This window comes from Branchiostoma belcheri, unplaced genomic scaffold (genome assembly GCF_001625305.1).
Source record: "Branchiostoma belcheri isolate BF01 breed outbred unplaced genomic scaffold, Haploidv18h27 scaffold162, whole genome shotgun sequence".
Taxonomy (NCBI): Eukaryota; Metazoa; Chordata; class Leptocardii; order Amphioxiformes; family Branchiostomatidae; genus Branchiostoma; species Branchiostoma belcheri.
The window spans coordinates 305,625-325,162 of NW_017803069.1; the positions used below are offsets into that span (position 1 = coordinate 305,625).

General features: G+C 40.2%; 1 protein-coding gene across 3 annotated transcripts; it reads right to left on the reverse strand.

Moving 5' to 3' along the window:
• Positions 1-566: 566 nt before the first annotated feature.
• On the reverse strand, positions 567-18,894 carry LOC109466311 (anoctamin-8-like). Of its 3 annotated transcripts, XR_002140016.1 has the most exons (18): positions 18,480-18,894; positions 13,391-13,634; positions 12,804-12,942; positions 12,299-12,395; positions 11,528-11,644; positions 11,035-11,162; positions 10,216-10,377; positions 9,410-9,424; positions 8,467-8,746; positions 7,769-7,824; positions 7,476-7,550; positions 7,087-7,225; positions 6,410-6,633; positions 5,740-5,928; positions 5,124-5,255; positions 3,798-3,908; positions 2,721-3,112; positions 567-2,432 (listed from the first exon to the last, which is right to left on the reverse strand). XR_002140016.1 is itself a non-coding variant. In XM_019764024.1 (17 exons), the coding sequence occupies exons 1-17, from the start codon at positions 18,619-18,621 to the stop codon at positions 2,873-2,875; spliced, it is 2,490 nt and encodes an 829-aa protein (XP_019619583.1). In that variant the 5' UTR covers positions 18,622-18,894; the 3' UTR covers positions 2,682-2,872. The 3 variants fall into 3 exon arrangements, 2 of the variants coding, with proteins under 2 accessions (XP_019619583.1, XP_019619585.1); XM_019764024.1 differs by lacking the exon at positions 567-2,432 and having other exon boundaries at positions 2,682-3,112; XM_019764026.1 differs by lacking the exons at positions 567-2,432; positions 9,410-9,424 and having other exon boundaries at positions 2,682-3,112.
• Between the last annotated feature and the right edge of the window lie 644 nt (positions 18,895-19,538).

A 19,538-nucleotide genomic window follows, 5' to 3' on the forward strand; every position in this document is an offset into this window, starting at 1 on the left:
AAAATATTGGGCAATGACACTGATGTTGTAGGATGCCAAAATCGATTCTGGAAAAGAAGAAAGGAAGAGTCTATTATTCACCATACCATACTCTGCGTTTGTTCAACCTTCATGACCACATAGATTTCATAATGAAAGCATCTTTTTTTGTCACCTTTTTTTACTTGCACGCTCACATCATCAGTTTTGAGGTTCCCAGAGGACGTCATCCATTTAATCAAATCAACATGGCCTAGTTGTATTCTATGTAAACTTGAAGTCATATCATCATCATAGTAAAGTATATGTTTTGTTGTTGAACGTATGACTGTGAGTGACGTATGTAGCATCATAGTTATATGTTGTATGCACTGTATACCCAAGCTGCTATATACTAGTATATCTTATTTCTACAGGAAAGACTATACACAGGCCATGGCTTATTAAAAAGATTTCCATAACTTGTTATCACCTTAGCCAAATGCCCATAAATAAATTAAAAAATGTAGAATTCACATACTAGTTGTAACCTTCCCAAAACCTGGATGTTGAAAAAAAAACACATGAAGCAAGCATGGCAGATGGAATGACTGTAGAGGAAACAAAATGATCAAAACTTGAAATTGGCTAACTACAGACCTGACCAGCTATGCCAGAAATATTATATTAATATTGCTATGAATACACCACTGTAACAGAAGATTCGTGTTTTGTGTACCCGTTGCACTTGTAAGTATTGAACTAGCTACACATGTAGAAATATGATAATTTCCATTCATTAAATAGTATTGTTTTAAGACAATACCATTGCGTATGTTTTCTGCTTTTACAGAATTTTATACCATGCACCAACCAATTGAATTTTAGAAATTAAAAAAATACATCACAAGGTGAAATATTCTTTTAACCATACCATATTAAGTTAACAGTAAAATATATTTTCCACTATATATCTGTAAGATCAAGCTCCCTTATTTCCACAAAAATCAGACAAAGTCTCAACTTACCCTGCACTAAACCTGAAGGAACTCATTGAGCACTAAAATCTTCACAAAACAACTATTTGTGTCATAATGCTAAATTATCATAATAAAGTTGTTGATGACTTGCTCACTATCTTAATATAAATAGTAAATAGATAGTAAATCAATACAATATTTCTCACCTTATTTATACCTAGTGCCAGTAGCTAAATGCCCTGGAAATGGTTAGTCTTTTGTCTCAAAGTTGGGTTCTGTACAACAATATCTATGATAATAGGACAGTGGGAATTCCCATGTTTCACATTGATTGGTGTATAAATTGACATAAATGTAGTATAGGGAAATTGGAATTTCACATACTGTCGTATGCATACAATTTACAGTTTCAAAGTAACTGAAAAAGTTTCACTATACTAAGTGTGCAAAGGTTGGACGAAAATATACAGCTGCCCTAAAAAGTGAACTGAGAGGTATGTAAAACGAATGTCTTGTAGAGTTGTAACAACAGGTAAGGAATTTTACTCAGTTGTGACCGTCTCACAGTGAGCCAACTCTTCACTTTTATTTCATTCACACTTATCAAATATTTATTAAAAACATCTGTGAAGTATAGACCCGATTGGGCTTATTTGGGCCACATTATACACTCAAGCTAGAAAATAAATGCTATAAAATATCTGATATAACCTTTCCAATTGACTACAAGCTACAGTACCAAGTAGATGCCAAGATATATCACTTTTGTAGATTTTGGAAAATTCACCATGATGGTTGATTTGGGCTAGGGAATGATTTCTTAAATTGCATATGGCTTCCTAAATCTTTATTATGTCATTGAAAACTATCTGTGGTCAACAGCATATAAAGTCTAGACTACTGTACGTTGTAATTATTGCTTTAATTGTACATTTATTGCGTCACTTTGAAATGATGCCTCTTACATTTGACAGCCACATAAAATCATAACTACCTAGTACCTATGCCTCTATTTCTGCCAACACCTAACAGTAAACAAGTTAAAATGACATGCATAGATCTTCCCACAGTAGGGGATGTCTAAAGAGTATTCAAATTACGTCTCACACAATTGACAAATTAGCCAGACCTGATCTACACTCGCTACAACTTTTGGCATGATTGCAGAGCATATTTACAGCGCTAGCTTCTACTTAATGTATGTAAGTTAAGCCCATGTCACATATAGCAGAACATGTCCTCCCGAACACTAGCCAAACTCCCCCCAACCATGGTTAGGAGTAGGTCAGAGCAAGGTCGGCTGCGCCAGCCAGATGTTTCAAGATGTTTGAAACATTCGAGATTGGATGGGAGGTTCAGCCACGGTTAGGTGGTGTTCAGACATAGGTTGGGGCATGGTTGGCAGTCAAATTTGACACACATGTGACCCAAATTCGATTTGTATAGAAAGGTAAGTATGACCTAAATCTGGTCAGACTGCTCCCAAACTTCAGCCTTGGTCGACTGGTGTTTGGGGGAAGGTTCTGAATGTGTGACAGGGGCTTCAGCCAACCTTGGTCGGCTGGTGTTTGGGGGAAGGTTCTGAATGTGTGACAGGAGCTTCAGCCAACCTTGGTCGGCTGGTGTTCGGGGAAGTTCTGAATGTGTGACAGGGGCTTCAGCCAACCTTGGTCGACTGGTGTTTGGGGGAAGGTTCTGAATGTGTGACAGGAGCTTCAGCCAACCTTGGTCGGCTGGTGTTCGGGGGAAGGTTCTGAATGTGTGACAGGAGCTTCAGCCAACCTTGGTCGACTGGTGTTTGGGGGAAGGTTCTGAATGTGTGACAGGGGCTTTTCACTCACAGACAGCACTGTACACTACACACTAGACAATTCTACATGATTGTACATTTTACTTGCCATAAAGAATAAATAATATTTACCTCTGCTGAGGATTTACTCTACTTTCTGCTGCTTTTCTGGCATTGCACTGATACTCACACTACCCTCTTTTCTCTCACTGTGTCCGCTGCCTTTTGATTTGTCTTGTTTAACCTTTTGTTCTTTCTTCTGTTCTGTAGACTGTGTTGACGGTGTCTTGGAGCTGGATTTTGTTTTCTCCTTGTCCTGACTTTTGTCTGGGCTGGCTTTGTCTTCAGCGATGAGGGAATTCTGTCGTCTCAAGAATTCCAATTTCTGCCAGGGAACAAAGACATGCTTTATAAAAATGGCACTATATGGTGAATAAAACAAGTCTTCCAAACAAATCCTGTGCCTCAAATAATGATATACCAGTAGCCAAACTAAGATGACCACCCAGGGGACAGGGGAAAAGTGGTCTTCTTAATATACAAAAGCATGGCGACAAAACTGCACCAAAATTTACACTCCTTTTTCTGCACCATTGATTCAAAGTGACCCAGCTGGCACCATTTTACCTGATGTGAAAACTATTGTGCTGTTGATGTCAGTGGCAAACCGTGCCATCCAGTCAAGTTTTCTCGCTAGATATAAACAAAAATTTCCACCGCACATTTGAAAATGATGCAAGTGTCTGGCTTTGTCCCCTTTAATTCTCACGTCTATGGGGGAAAAACGAGACCAAGAAAAAATGGCCGTTATGGCCAGTTGGTTGGCTTATACATGTAGAGGTGGTTGCTTGAGCAAGTTTGACTGTACCTACACAACGATGTGACAAATGTTCCAACTAGTATAGAGACACAAAATTGCTTTATCTTTGTCTAGCCTCTCCTTTTCCAGAAACATCTGATACTGACAGTATATATGAAACTTTATCAAATTAAGTCTCAATAAAATAAACACTGCCATGACTTTAATATTACGTTAGTTTACACTACTGCCTGTAGAGCATGAAACCCACCTTGTGTGCTTGTCTTCTCTTGAATTCCACCTTTGCCATCTCCTTCTCCACCCACTCAGGGATGTCTGGGATGGCGTAACTCAGGATGAACTTCAGGGCAATCAGGGCATGCTGAATATTGGCAACATGAGAAGGAATATAAAATTTACTACTTCTAATGAATAGGAGGTTACTACTAACTAGAAACTTTAAGGTAACATTTGCTGAGCAAATGCATAATGTTCACCTTCGTATATGGTCTGCTCTGTTAATTCTTACTCAAATGTATTCATACATGTATATATGGTGACAAAATCCCTCTAAATCCCTCCTGCTATAAAATTGCAACATGATGTAACTCAACACTAGTTACCATGGTGACAGACATCTGGATCAGGTTGTTGACCTTATTAGTTTGGAATGGACGAAGAGGAAACAGAGCAAAAACGATATGTTTTCCTTTGGTAAACAGAATTAAAACATAAGTGGCATTACGTAGTGTGATGGTCAGAGCGTTCTGCTCTGACAGATTTTACCTGCACCACTCATAATTTAGGAAGCTTGGATCATACTGATCAGAAACCATTGGCATCATTTCTTTTATGCTTCATTCAAAATGTAGGTGGTAATAGCCAATAGACAAATAAAAAATCCACATATGCCTTTATAAACCCAGTACACGTGCCAGTACAAGTAAGACATCAGAAATATCTGCACAGCTCCAATTTTACCTGCACTAACCTGCATGTGCAGGTGGTATTTTGAGCCCTGGAGACATAATTGATAATCTATCTAAAAGTACAGCATTGTGGCTGAGGTTTCTTCCCACAAAAAGGCAATTATATCACAATGGAACAGCAGTGCAGTCACTGGAACACTCATGATAATCACAACCCAAAAATCAGCACCAAGGAAAGGAACAATGTTTGTATGTACTAACAATACAGGCTACCGTCTCCAGTTTATGCATCATGTAAATGTTTTAAAATAACCAGAAATGTCCACAGTTGTGGTCCATTTTCTTGTGAACAATACATGCACTGGAAACTGCTTTCCATACAGGCAAATCTTTTGATGAGAATGAAGTTACTTTAGTGCAATCTCAAGATATGAGCTAGGTACATTGATGAAGTTATTGAGATACACAAGGAAATTGTTCAAGCAACTGGATAGGTTTTGGAAACTGTCAGACATACTTAGTAGCATCCACTACTTTTCCCCAGTGAGCATGTCTGAGGCAGGTAAATTATAATTTTGATGTCAGAAGAAATGAACCCTGTTCATGATAATTCAGAGTAACTTATTCCACTTTTTAGCATATAAAACTACAGTAACTGTTTACTGCACCTCCACAACCACAGCCATGATGATGAGTTGTGTGGTGCTGAGACCGGGGAACATGTGCTGCATCTGTCCTGACATCACAAGCAGGGCACAGTTCACAATAACAGCCAGCATCCCCATAACCTCCATCACATCCTGGAGAAACATAGCAAAACAGTTCACAACAAGAACGCAGAGATCTTAGGCCTCTGTGAAATATTTAGACCTTGTGTGATGGTGACTGTGTCCCATTTACCATGATGTCTTTCTTTACATTACATGGGAAAAAACACAAGCTGTTAGATGTCAAGGAGGTCATGTAATAAAAATGAACTGTGAAAATAGCAAGAACTGTCAGATGTAGACGTGATTAATGACTTCCTCCCTCTGGGACAGACTTAACCCAAGCATATCCATTGCAACCTACAACTTACAATTAAGGGCCATGCGGAAACACTGACACACACATGGACACACACACACACACACACACACACAAACACACACACAGACATTCCAAAAACAATACCTCCATTCTTCTTGGAGGTAATAACAGATCTTACAATATCAAGTTCTATTACAGGTTACAGTGTTTTGTCACCAACCAAACAAAGAGAACAAATTGAATGCTAAAACTGACCTGCCACATCCCAATGTTCTCGACCCGCTGCCCGAATGGCCGTTGACTAGTGCAGAGTTTGAAGGCGTCTGACCTGATCTCGATGACGTTGTTGAGCAGAGCACACATGGCTGCGCAGGGGAAGGCAGGGGAGAACAGCACCACGTACCCAAACTGGATAAACATCTCCAGGTAGTCTTCAAATGTATCCTGAAAATAGGTTTCGATGAGTGACGGGGGTGCATTTTTGTACAACACTCCTTTGAAATACTTGAAATACATAAGTTGTAAAATATAAACAAATTTCTTAAATTTTTCCCAAGCTCATTAAGTATGCAAACATCGTCTTATTATGTCAAACATCACACACATCCTCCGACCATACCATAGGAAAATGCCAGGTGAACCATTTTCAAAGTTGACCTTTGTTTCCACAACTGCTAGTCACCTACCAAATATCATGAAGATCCATCCACAGCTTCTCAAGTTATGCTGTTGACATACAATGTACATCATACAGTACCTACTGACCCTGACCACAGCCACTCCACGATGGCAAAACCAAAAACATAACCATCTTGTCGAAAGTAACAAGCTACATAGCATGAAATGACATAATTGATACAAGATGAATTCTGCAAATCTACCTAATGTCACATCTAATTCAAAATATATCATTGGCAATATTTACCATATAAGGCTGCATACAGCTTTCCACCTCAGCCTGAGTAAACCCCTTCCCATGCTTAACTGCATCTGGGGACTCGTCTATTATCTCTTCTTCTGTTTCATCATCATTCCCATCCTCTGTCTCCTCCTCCCCCTCTGGTTCTTCTGCTTTTTCTGACGTTGATGATTCGGTGTTCTCTTCTTCAGTGGATCCCTCAGTCAAGGTGCTTTCAGTGCTCTCAGAGGCTGTAAATTGAAATGGTATTTGCTTTCATGTTAACTGATCATGCCTAGGAATAAAAAAAACCAAGACCCTTTCGACCTTGGTGAAATCCAGGTTTACAAATGACGGTGGAAGGCCAACAGTGAAATAAATTAAATCCAGAATTGCATTTTAGATGCTAATTCTTTCTTTTCTAGGGCAAAATCAAGTACTTGGTATGGTGTTAGATATGATGCATTTCAATGTTATCTTAACTATATTTGATGGATCACTTTGACCAAAATGATCCCTACCTACCGACCCTAATTTTTCAGGGCCGTAATAAGAAAAACAACATCAATCTTGAAATTACTAGGTTTTAGGTGATGTAAACAGTTCCAAATCACAGTTCCAAGTCCTATTGAAAATTGCGTCTATGACAACAAATAATAATTTAGTAAAAAAACATCCTCACTACAAAAAAAATTGCCACCAACCTTGGAATTCCCCACTGGCCCTTTCCTTCATCTTGGAGTGCGCCATCTTGAAGAGCATGCCCTTCCCCCACAGGTAAGGAACAAGGGCCTCCTTAAAGTTCCCCACCACCTGTCTGGTGATCAGCAGGGCAGCCAGTTGCTGCAGGAACAGAACAGAGCATCAGCTAGGTAATTCTGTACTCAACAAGCAAACGTTGACACAAGTAAACTACTGATACAATAAAAGATACTTACAATGTCGATTACTGATATTCCTGTGACAAATGGTTTCTTTTAATAGTTCCATTGGTGATTATTGCATGATGAATTTGTAATACAAGACATCTTCTGTCATGTCAGATTTTTAAACAAAAATGGTGCATGGCAATTGTAAAGTGTGATGATCTTACCTCCTCCAACCTGGTCATATCTTGTAAGTAGAAACCGATGTAGAACAGGGACAGGAAAGAATTCACAAACTGGAACTGTAAAGACAGGGAACCTTTCTTAAACATACGTACTGTGTTTGACAGGTCAATTATGCCAGGAAAATATCAAATCAGATTAATTGACAGAGACACATGTAGTGACTGTCGTTAGTTATGAAATTAATACACTGTGATGTCACAGATGCTTTATTGATACCATATTAAGCATGATCATAATTTGCTTAGTTTTGTTTAGTAAGGTGAGATGGACTTACCAAGACTAACTTGATAATGAGATGATTCTCATATGTGCTCTGTAACCGGTAGTTTTCTGCACAATGTGATAGAGGACAGGTCAGTGACAAACCTAAAATCTATTACATTGTAATTCAAAATGATGATGATATTTGGCTATACAGTAACAAGGTGTTGACAAAGATACAAATGACCATCTAGTACTTTAGAATGGTTAATGATTCTCAGCAATAATGTACAAATGTAAGAAGAGGCCTAAAATATAACCCTAGAAACTACTTCCAAGAGACTTTGCACATGGTTATTTTGTGCAACATGAGGGTTGGAGGTATTGTTTTTGGCATGCTTGTGTCACTGTGTGTGTATGTCTGTGTGTGTGTGTGTGTGTGTTTCTGCAAGGCCCTTAGGTCAGGCTGTAATGGATATTGTTGGATTCTGTCTGTCCAAGAGGGTCAGAAAGTCATTAATCACTTCATCTACATCTGGTAACACTTGTTGCCTACACAAGTTTTTGTTACATGACCTCCTTGACAGCTGACGCCGATTCCCTTGCACAGTAAACAAAGACTTGTAGACACCATGGTGAACGAGGACACAGTCACCGTCACATAATGATATTTAGATCTGGAATGTGTAAAGGTGACTGTGTCCTCTTCAAGGAGGTCTGAGATCTCTGAATTCATGTTTCTGACTTGAACATGCATGTACAATCGTGTACCTTTGTCGTTGAGCCAAATGGCTATCCTCTTGTAGACCTCATCCATCACCATGACGACCAGAGACAGCAGCACCTTGGGGAGGAACCTGGTGACAGCCGAGACGTCCTCTCCCTGGTTCACCACCTCCTGCAGCTCAAAGCAGGCCAGCATGCTGCAGAACACCACCAGCAGACACAGCACCACCGCGGGGACACTCACAAAACAGTAGAACAGGTTTCTCTTCCAGGACGGGTAGGTGATCTCAGGACGGCCTGTCACCTCGCTGCTAGTCAAGCTTCCCTGTGAAACAAGCAAACGTGCATCGCAACAACATTGAGACATGTTACAAAATATCACGAAGCATTTTAGATTTCTACGTGAAGCCATACTGCGAGTTTGTAACTTACGTTTAGCAAGCAGTAACGTTAACCCACACAAATTTGATCAATTGGTTCTCGGACCTTTCTCATTTTGTGAAAAAAAAAAAAGAATTCAGGTTCTGAATCAACTGCAATCTCCAACTCCATTAAGAGTTTACAAAAAGCCCCTGTCTTCCTAGTTGTTACAAACAGTTTCTCTATCTACTGGTTTGATGAAAATTTAAAGGTTAAAATTTATTGTTTCGATTATAAATAAGCCTCGGGTATTTTGACTTCATGGGCTATCATGGCGTTTGGGGCCAATAATCATAGGATACATGTATTTTTTTCCCTGCTGCTTCATTTCTTTTTCTGAAAAAATCTGAGAACCAACAAATCAAATTGGTTAGTCCTTAGTTTACAATCATGGTGCACACCAATAACATGCCAGTGATGGGAGATTCCATTCCAAAACTGCTCACAGACATACTAATAAATTTAATGTAAAGCCAGACCCATGATATGACAAGCATTCTTGTGTCTGTACCCCCTGTTAGTATAGTTGGTTAACCTGCATGCACTCACTGCTAGTGAAACAACTTACTTTCACAACATCTCCCTTGTAGGTCACAATGAAAGCCAAGGCAGGGAAAGACGCAAAGAACATGTCTACATGAAGTAAAGCTAGCTCGCTACTGCAGGCATTAACATACAATACATTCAACATTGGTACAGCTACATGAATGAAAAATAAAGAGGCAGGGAACACAGTATTAATACTGTGTGATTTTTAGAGAAAAATCAAGGGAAGGCAGCAGTATCCTTGCCCATTTGGCTTCTCAATGGCAGAGCAAATCAAACATTTTTTTCTGTGTTTACTCTTGACTCACTATCAACTTCGGTAAAGGGAAGAGATTTTTAACAATTCACTTAAGCCCAGAGGCCAACCTAGTGTACCTACATGTAGTACAAAAAACCTTAATGGCAATTGTTGATATGTTGAAAGAGATTGGAAATGGACAAAAATCCTGCCCGTATATGAAACAAAAGGAACAATGGAAAACAATACATTTTCATCCATACCTATGGTATGGAGTGAAATATTATAGCCTGGTTACCAGACCTATTTTAGCTCCAGAGTCTGTATCCTTTCCACAAATCTATTTTGAAGAGAAGGATAAAGACTTGGGAGCTAAAACAGGTCTGGTAACCAGGCTAGAAATATAAAGAAAGAAGAGAGGAAAGAGGAGAAATAGGAAAATTACATTATAGAAACAGAGAACAGGTTATATGAGAAAGGATTAGGATAAAGATTATTAATTGAAGGATAATGGTTTAAAAAGGAAGGTTTCTACACTATTTTTCTGTACTAAGACAGCATCCAGGAGGACCTCATGCAGGTTAAGACACCTTGAAGAGTGGGCGTGGCTCCTGTAGTAAGGAGGAAGGCATGTCCAGAGTTCCCCACTTGTAGGCGTGGACGGCTGACCTTCTCTTCCAGCCTTCCAAGTACAGGGTGGCCCAGATCACGTTGAACATAGCAAACACATGGAACACTACACCGTCTCGCTTCTGTGGACAAATGGGGAAGACGAATTCACATTATGTAATGGTAAAGTTCTAACTTTGTTCCAACAAAAAGAGAACTCAACATGAATTTTCAAATAACTCATCAACCTTTGTTAGTGGATCATTCATCTCATGAAGGTAGAAAATTCATGGTGAGTTGTAAACCTTATAATGATTATGGATTTTAGCAACAAAGATGAGCGTAAATTTGAGTTCACGTTACGTATGACATTTCATGAAATTGCTATTGATGACAAATTTAGACTATGACTTAAAATACATTATCATCACTTTGATTGTAAAGAATGACTTCACCGTAAAACAAATTTCATGATTTTAACAGCATGCTATCTGTATACTTGACATCTTACATCTTATCAAAAAACATGAAAATTCTGATCCAAATTTACCATCATTGGCTTGATAAACAGGAATCAAAACTAGACAGCAAATGCATAGTGTTTACCTTCACATAGTCTGACCTTAATAATATATAAACTAATTGCACAGGGTGTCTATCTGCTACAGCACCGGTTACCATGGTGACAAACATCTCGTCCAAGTCATTGACCTCATGATTGTGTTTGGAACAGAAGAAGACATAGAGCAAAAACAATATGTTTTCTTTGTGAAAGGTAAACATAAAAGGGCATTCCTGACCTCATCACTGCCAGCCCAGAACCACATGACCAGCCCAAAGAATGCTGGGAAGATGAGTGCCCATGTGTAGTATCCCAGCCAGGCACAGTACATGGCAATCTTCACTCCAAAGTAGTCACAGATGTAGTCTGTGGGCAGGCAGAGTCAAACTTTATACGTTAAACCAACAGAGCTTTATATTACATTAACCACGAAAACAGCTACGGTAAAAATAACAAGACTGGCAATGAAAACGTGGGAACAGGGCCTTACATGTATTAGTTCATATTTTATAAGGTGTTTTGAACCCACTGTAAACCATCTGTGAATTACATTTTTGTACCACACAAATCCCCCCTCTCTTAGATGTAGAAGAGTCCTGTTACAAACCCCCCTATCTTAGAAGTAGAACAGTCCGACAATACAAGGCAACCAACCATAAGGTTGGTAAGACAGAAATGTATGACTGTGTATGTTCTGATGTTAGAAAGTTAGGAAAGTGAGTTGAACTGACCTAAAGGCTGAGGTTTGAAGAGAGCGTGAACCCAGGTCTTCTTCAGCGTCTCCAAGTCCTCACTTCTGTGGAGGGGCAGGATCTGCTTTATCATGCCTTTGGACAGACACTTGGGAACTGGAAGGAACAAACAAGTCAAAACAAATGAAATGTTGCAATACTTGGATTTAAGTCTGGAGATATTGCAGAGACTAGCATTATGCTTCAATACTGAAGAACAACTGAGTGTGTAACTGTCTCTTATCTGTTGCTTAACGGGATGAGTAAATTTTGGAGGAAATTCTTGTAGTCAAAAATATGAGGCAGAACTCATAGCAACTTCAGAAATCATGCAGAAACTGCAACTAGACAATATAGCTGGATCCTTTTATCAGATAATGTCACGATATAATCGGATCCATAATATAGGATTTGCAATTATACATTGACATAGATGTACAAAGTAAGTGATAGAAACTTCTAAAATCCTTTGAAGAAATCGATGTTTTCTGCTGCAATAAGAATTTGTGCAAGGGTATTAAACAACACCAGCTGTCAAGAAGGTCATGTATTGGAAAAACACCTGTCCTGTGAAAACAGCGAGCGCTACCAGATGCAGATGTGGATTGTGATTGATGACTTTCTCCCTCTGAGACAGACTGAACCCAACCATATCCATCACAACCTGACCTAAGGGCCATGAAGAAACACAGACATACAAACACAAACATACCAAAAACAATACCTCCATTTCTTTTTTCGTGAGACAGAGTCTTTATGAAGGATACTTACTGATTGGTTGTCCCTCAAAGAACACATATCTCTTGAGCTTGTCACCCGCTACAGCTCTCAAGTTGTCCAGCATGTACTTTACTATAGACTGTCTCTCCTAAAATATAACGGGAGGAAAGATGGTGATCAGCCAGCTGACGAACAGTTAGGTAAATATAGGTAAAACTAGAAACTTAAGGTAACATTTACAAAGCAAATACATAATGTTTTTACATTCGCATATGGTCTGCTCTGTTAATTCTTACTCAAATACAAGACAGGAGTCTAAATCCCTCCTGCTAAAAAATTGCAACATGATGTTACCCAACACAAGTTACCATGGTAACAGATGGTCTGGTTCAGGTCATTGACCTTTTGTGTTTGGAACGTAAGAAGAAACAGAGCAAAAACAATATTTTTTCCTTTGGTAAACATAAAAATGTACTGTACTCCACAATAACTTAATGTTTAAAAGGCATTTCAACATTAGTCCTTTGGAAGATGTTTCCAGAACTGAATGTCCAACCTGAGATGAGAAGAAGGTCATCTCATCCTCCACACCATCAAAACTCTCCTTCTCCTCGTACAGGAAGTGTTTCTTCCCTCCTCCAAACTCAGGTTTCACTGTCTTCTTCAGACCCAGCTCTTCTGCATACCTCAACAAACTGTTAATCAAAGACAAGATTCGGGTTGAAAACAAAATTTGACTACCTGCTTTGAGCTCTAACAGCTCTAACACTTTTTAAACGTTACCACAAAAAATTTGATCATAGTCAATTCAATAAATTAGTTTAAAGGTTTAAGTCCTGCACCAGGTGGTGCATAGAGCAGTGCCCATCTCCGGTTCAATAGCCCTTGGGCCACACAGTAGTGCAAACACTACAGCAGGGGGCTAGTCTACTGGTGTACTGTGACACTCTTTATCATATATACATGTACAGTGTGCTGCATGCTGAAAGCAATACGTGCCAAATTTTTCTAAGATCTTTAAGTATGACTTGGTCGGGGATCGAAATCAAAACCTACCAAATGCAAGGTGAACACTACCCAAATGGCCATTGCATTTGATAAATATAAAGTAGATCATCGCTGAGTTCCTTTCATGAAACTTACTTGTCGTACGTTGCGGTCATGTAGAACCCCCAGACCTTGAGATGCGGCAGGTAGCGGACGTGTACGCCGAGCGCCGGCATGCGGGATCGCAGGCGGGACAGGAGCCACATGAGGGTGTGGTCGCCCGTGTTGTTGGGGAAGGTCATGAGGATGTCACAGTCTCGCGTGGGGATGGTTCTCATCCACTCCATGGTGGTCTGTACCAGGTGGCCAGTCTTCTGCAGTTTACTGGCAATGGCCTGGCCTGGAATTAGAAAACACAGAGCAAACTTTACAACGGTCACGTGTCTCTGACGTCACGTTCCAAGAGTAGACGGGTCCATTCTGTCAGAACAAGGTTGAAGGAGTCAGTCAAAAATATGGGGTAAGACTCCTAATTCATTCCAGTGCTTGCAGATAAAGTTGAGTATTGACTTTTATGTAAAATTATACCAGGTGTTCCAGCTCGTGTGATAACTTATAGCGGTATGGCCCGGGGCTCTCTTTAGTTATCATACAGGCTTCCAAATGTTCCAAGTTGAACATGTTTGAAACATTTGGCTGGCGCAGCCAACAATAGCCAACCTGGCTTAACACTGAGTGTTCAGAAGGCCATATTTTGCTATGTGACTAACACTCAGGGGCTTGAGTGAGTCAGTGAGTGCTACCTGTAACTTATTGATTTCCAAATGAAACAGAAATTTACTGGCCTACTGAAAGATGACATGGGCATTGCCTGTCTTACATTGTGCTCAAATTCAATACATTACTGTCAACCTGAATGTCATCATTATTCCACAACCCAACCACATTATAAAAGGAAAATAGAACCTCTAAAATATTAGCCACAAAACTGAAGTTGACCTATAGACATTGTGATGTGGATGTTTCCAAACCCTGCTTATATTATAATTCCATGACTGCATCTGTTCAAGATCACCTTGGGATAAGGCATTAAAATGTAATCTTCTTCCTATTCTATAATTTATACCAATAAAACAATGGTATTTTAAGTACATGTATGTAGGATATGATAAAGCAGACTAATTCATTTGAGAAGTGGCATTAACAGATATCACCTGGACCAGGTGCTAGCGATGACATCTCAATTGTTACAGTCAAGATATCAGATCCACCCTTATTGAATTTATGATTAGGCTAACTGCGGAGCACAATTTCGTGCTTGGCTTGTTGGATGGTTGAATAATTAATGCTGTTGAGTCTGGAGACATCTGTATGCAAGGGACCAGAAGTGTATAAAAATTCATAAGTGGTGTCGGGTGGCATAGTGGTAGAGCGCTCGACTATGAAATGGCGAGACCCAGGCTCGATCCCAAGTTGTACCCGGTACTCACTCTCATCTGCCGAATAAACATACCCCCCCGAATAAACGTACCCCCCCCCGGACAAATCTTCAAAATCAAATAAACATACCCCCGGAATAAACGTACCCCCCGGAAAATTACCAAAATTGACGGGTAACCTGTGTCTCTTGTACTAAAATGTGCCCTTACTGATATATGCACAAATCTTTAACTGTTATTTGCAATTAGGAATTGAAATAGACAAAAAAAAGGGGCATTTAATATTTCGTATTTTGATAAGCACCACCCATGACAATAGAACATTCAGACGAATTTATGCACGCGGTGATTGCAAAAAACGGCCCGAAAATGACAAGTTTCTCGCTACAATACGCGTTTATAAACGTCTTCACGTCGATGATTTGTCAATTTTTTTCACACGAAGTTGAAAAAAATTACTGGTTTTCAAAAAATTAATAAACGTACTGTGCAAAATAAGAACGTACTGGGTGGATGTTAGGGCCCAAAAAAATAAACGTACCCGTATGTTTATTCGGCAGATGAGAGTACATGTCTGGACATGCGCCCCGACGTTGTGTCCTTGGGAAAGGCACTTAACACGACTTTCCTCACCCCACCCAGGTGTGAATGGGTACATGTACCTAACTTCGGTTGGGGAAAGTCATATTGAGGTCACCTGGTGGCGCCGAATGGCAGCTGCACAGACCGTTGTGACTGTTCCACAAAAATGTGTGGAGCAAATATATCATGACATTGTGTATTATGTGATTGTAAACCCTGCATCATAAAAGGCTGCGAATGCTTGGGTAATGTTTGACAATAAACCATTTATTATCATAACTGGGAGGTCAGCTCTAGGGTGCCCAGCAGTGTTCTAGCCAGCTTGAATTTTTTTCCGTCATCTCAATTCTTGTTTGACGATAATCATGTCAAGCACTCTACAATCTGGGGGGCAGGCTGAACTTTTAGACGAAAAAATAGTAACGAAAAGGAAGATGAGGACTTTTCCTCAACTGTTGGGGCTAAAATATCGGCATTTCGGAGTTGTTTCAGAACCTGAATCCTTTTCTTTTTAAATCAGGAAAAAGGAAGTGGGCGAATCCAAGAACCAATTGATTACTAGTAAATTGGTAAGGCTTAATTGACATTATGTACCCTCCCAGATTTTAAACCAATTCCACTTTAGCCACTAATGTACAAAAAAATCTATGACAACCATAATAAATTTTTCCCCAAAGTCCACTTTGAAAGGAGAATGATCCATATGGTGCTGATCCCTATAGACCCTGTTTATACCAGACTTACATTTAGCGGTTTCAACCGGTTTTTCAAAAACCGGTTTTTATTTAACCTGGTGTGAACGCAAATTAACCGGTTTTTTAGGGGTTTAAATCCGATTTTGAAAAACCACCTCGGGAGGTGGTTTTTGAAGGGTTTTTGAGGGGTTTTTCCATCGAACGCTAAGGGTTTATTGAACCAGTTTTTGCGTCATAATTCCGGGGTCACGGGATTAGCATCCTAGCCGTGTGCGACCTCCAAGCTTTTTTGATCACGTTGTTTTGACTAATTTGAGTTCGTTTCCACTGTTTTTCCACGGTTTTTCTTCATTTTGCGATGGAATCAGCATACGCAACCTGTTCGGCGGACGGGACGCTCCTGATACTTATTTTTGGAGAGCAGGAGTCGCCGAATTCGAAAAAGCTGGGGGGGGGGGCTCTACCGAAACAAAAATGTTGGAGGAGCCTAGTTTCTCAAAGATAAAGGATCAGTGCCGCAGTATATTAAAGGTATATGAAGAACCTGAAGACGGCATACAAGAAGGCGACAACAATTGGGAGAGCGGGAGGAACGGCTATTCAAACTGCAGTCATGGCGGATTAATTGGATATTCACCGGACAGGATTTTTACAAAACCGGTTATGAAAAGTCTCACGCTAAGGGTTTTAGCCGGGTTTTCCTCCGCTAATTATTTAGCGGTTTCAACCGGTTTTTAAAAGTCTGGTATGAACGGGATCATACTGGCACACAGTGACAACATCAGCTTGAGAAACATTTACATGACATAGGGGGTATTGATTTGGGGGCTGGTGGTAATACAATACTGGACCACGACAAGATAATGTATCGGAGATCTAGCCTGAGGTACGTGATGGGAAACACAATACACAATCTGCTCCATCACAGAACTATCTGGTGGTGGCTTGAGGCCAACAGATGGGTGGAAGGTCATTGACTCGAAGATACAGGAGCTTCTAATTGGGAAGTGAATATATGGGGGTGGGGAAAATGATGTATATGTATATGTATACTAGTATACGTATAACACATACAAGTGTACACTACTAGTACATGTACATGTATGATATCAGTCACCAGAGTATTGAACACAACACAAGAGTGTTCAGAACTGCTTTTTATACACATCATTCACGATGATCTTGGCTTCCAAAGGTTAAACATTGTTAATTGTATGATTGATAAATCACTGATTTTCTTCTTCATACTTCAAATGTGTGTTTCTTAACATTAAATTTTTTTATAGCATTTCATGTTGATAAAAGAAAAAGTGACAGTACAGCCATTACAGACATGACAGAGCTCTTAACTTAAGTTTGGCACCTAAACAACAAATATGGTGGTTTACAAGGTTTCACAATTGAAAATGTTTTGAAATTTTTCATTTTAGTTTATAAACGATTTTTTCTGACATAACATACACCACAATTTCATAGACTTGTTAATTACATTGTACATGACTTTTACAGGTAACTGCTATGTCAGATTAAAATGTCATCCAGGCTTGAAATTGCAGAAGTAAAAGGATAATTAGATTGTGATATAGAGTGGGTGTGGCCTTTAAACGGTAACTAAAGTCAACTGCTTTGGAATGGAAATGGAAATCAATGATCATAATTCATAGCTAAGAGACTGAAAGATAACTGACCCAGTTATCAAGTACTACAGTTAGTAGCTATGTAGCAAATCAATAACAGTCTGTCTCCACTGTCTCCACCATCGCGACTATTTAGATAATTGTCTAATCCAAAATGAGTCATCCCACCACTTGCTACGCCACGCCTGATTTCTGTTTAATCAAGGCTGACAGAAAGGTCTGTGTGTCTATTTGAAACTGCAGCTACTGATGTTGACATGGAACAGCAACTGTATTACAAACGTTACATGATATTGAACTGAACACCTATTTCCAAGTTTCTCTTCTCTGTGCCATTCTGAAAATTGATTTCCATCTTTTGTGACACCATTTTGTCAGATTGTTTAACTGTTATCCTCCTGACATGTACGTACACGCTGACCTACTAAAGTAGGTCTCCACCAGACTAATCACACGGGTTCAAAATCACAGGGGAATAATTTGCCAAGGGAGTTTCGCACGGTAAACTGTTCATTTGCCAGCGGATTGTCTCTCCTGGTAAATTTATTTCCCTTTTTTTTACAGAATTCTATGGTCTGTACCCCCATAGGAAGGCCTGGTGGAGGCTAACATTTACCGGGAAACAGTACACTGGCACTGTAACTGTTGCTTAGAATATAACGTGTTACATAACAGTCTCTTGTCAGGGGTTTAAGTTAACTACTACATTTAGGGATTAGCATGATCCAAATAGATCTAGAATGATTGGTAGTCAGGTAGGTTAATTATCATAATATACTGAAATCTCAGCCTTGATGACAGGTGATGATAAGCTACTTAGACTAGATGTGCTCCAGTTTGTTTGCTATAAGCATTTGGAAAAGATAATATATGACAGCTTTAATACACTGACCTGTTGGCCCCTCACAGGCCTGGTTTAACTTCTGCATGACCTGCTGGTGTAGCCTCCGTCCTGGGCTGTCGGTGGGAGCGTCAGTCTTGGCCGCCCCTCCCACGCACCCTGCCCTGTCCACCCCTGGTCCTTCCTTCTCCATTCCACCTCTTCAAAATATTGTGTGAAATGTTCACCCCTGGCCACACCCACATCTCACACTAACGCCATTTGGTGTCTGTTATTCTGTCTCACGTTACATACACGCAAAACAACAAAAGCAGGACGGGTGCAGCAATGCCGGTAGGTAACGTTACGGGTGAGAAAATCTGGCTACATCAATCAAAGGTGGCCTGGTAGAGCTGATATGGTGACATACTGGCCACAGATTTCCCTCACAGCTGATCGATGTTGACGTTACAGCAGCGACACCTAGTGGCGGTAATAGTTGGTGCAGACTTCTTGTGCCCGTGCATTAGCGCTATCTAGCGATATTTTACAGTATTGCAGCCCTATTGTGCTTACGTGCAGAGTGCCACATGCAATATAGCTTTGGCCGCATGGCGGCGCTTCCAACAATGCCCGGAGTTACACCATTGTACGCAGTGCGCATGCCCCCGTCAGAATTTAGGTAAGCAAACATGGCTGGCCGTCTTGTCGCCTGACCTTCTCTGTTTTGTAACGAGTTTTCTGCTTCGTCACCGAGTGTTTGTAAAAGTTTGGCCCGATGCAACGAGTGAGAGGTCATTGACGTAACACCCGGGCCCCACAAGTCACCAACAGACTGGAAGAAATCCCCGTGTAGCGGCTGTAAACTGCGGAGTAAGATTTCCTGGCTCTGTGTGTTGTTCCCTCAGACGCCACCGATTTTCCCCCAGTGTTTTCGGGGTCTGTGAACCCGTCTTTTGAACGGAACTGCTTCCCTCAACATGCCGGGAGGACTCAGGTTTTCATACCGTCCGCTCAGACGGATTCTCTGCGTGGCCAGACCACAGAAAACAGGTAAGGAAACAAACAGGATGTGTATAAATAACACTTTATTGTTTGGGTTCATCAGCCTTCTGTGAAGCCATATCGGGA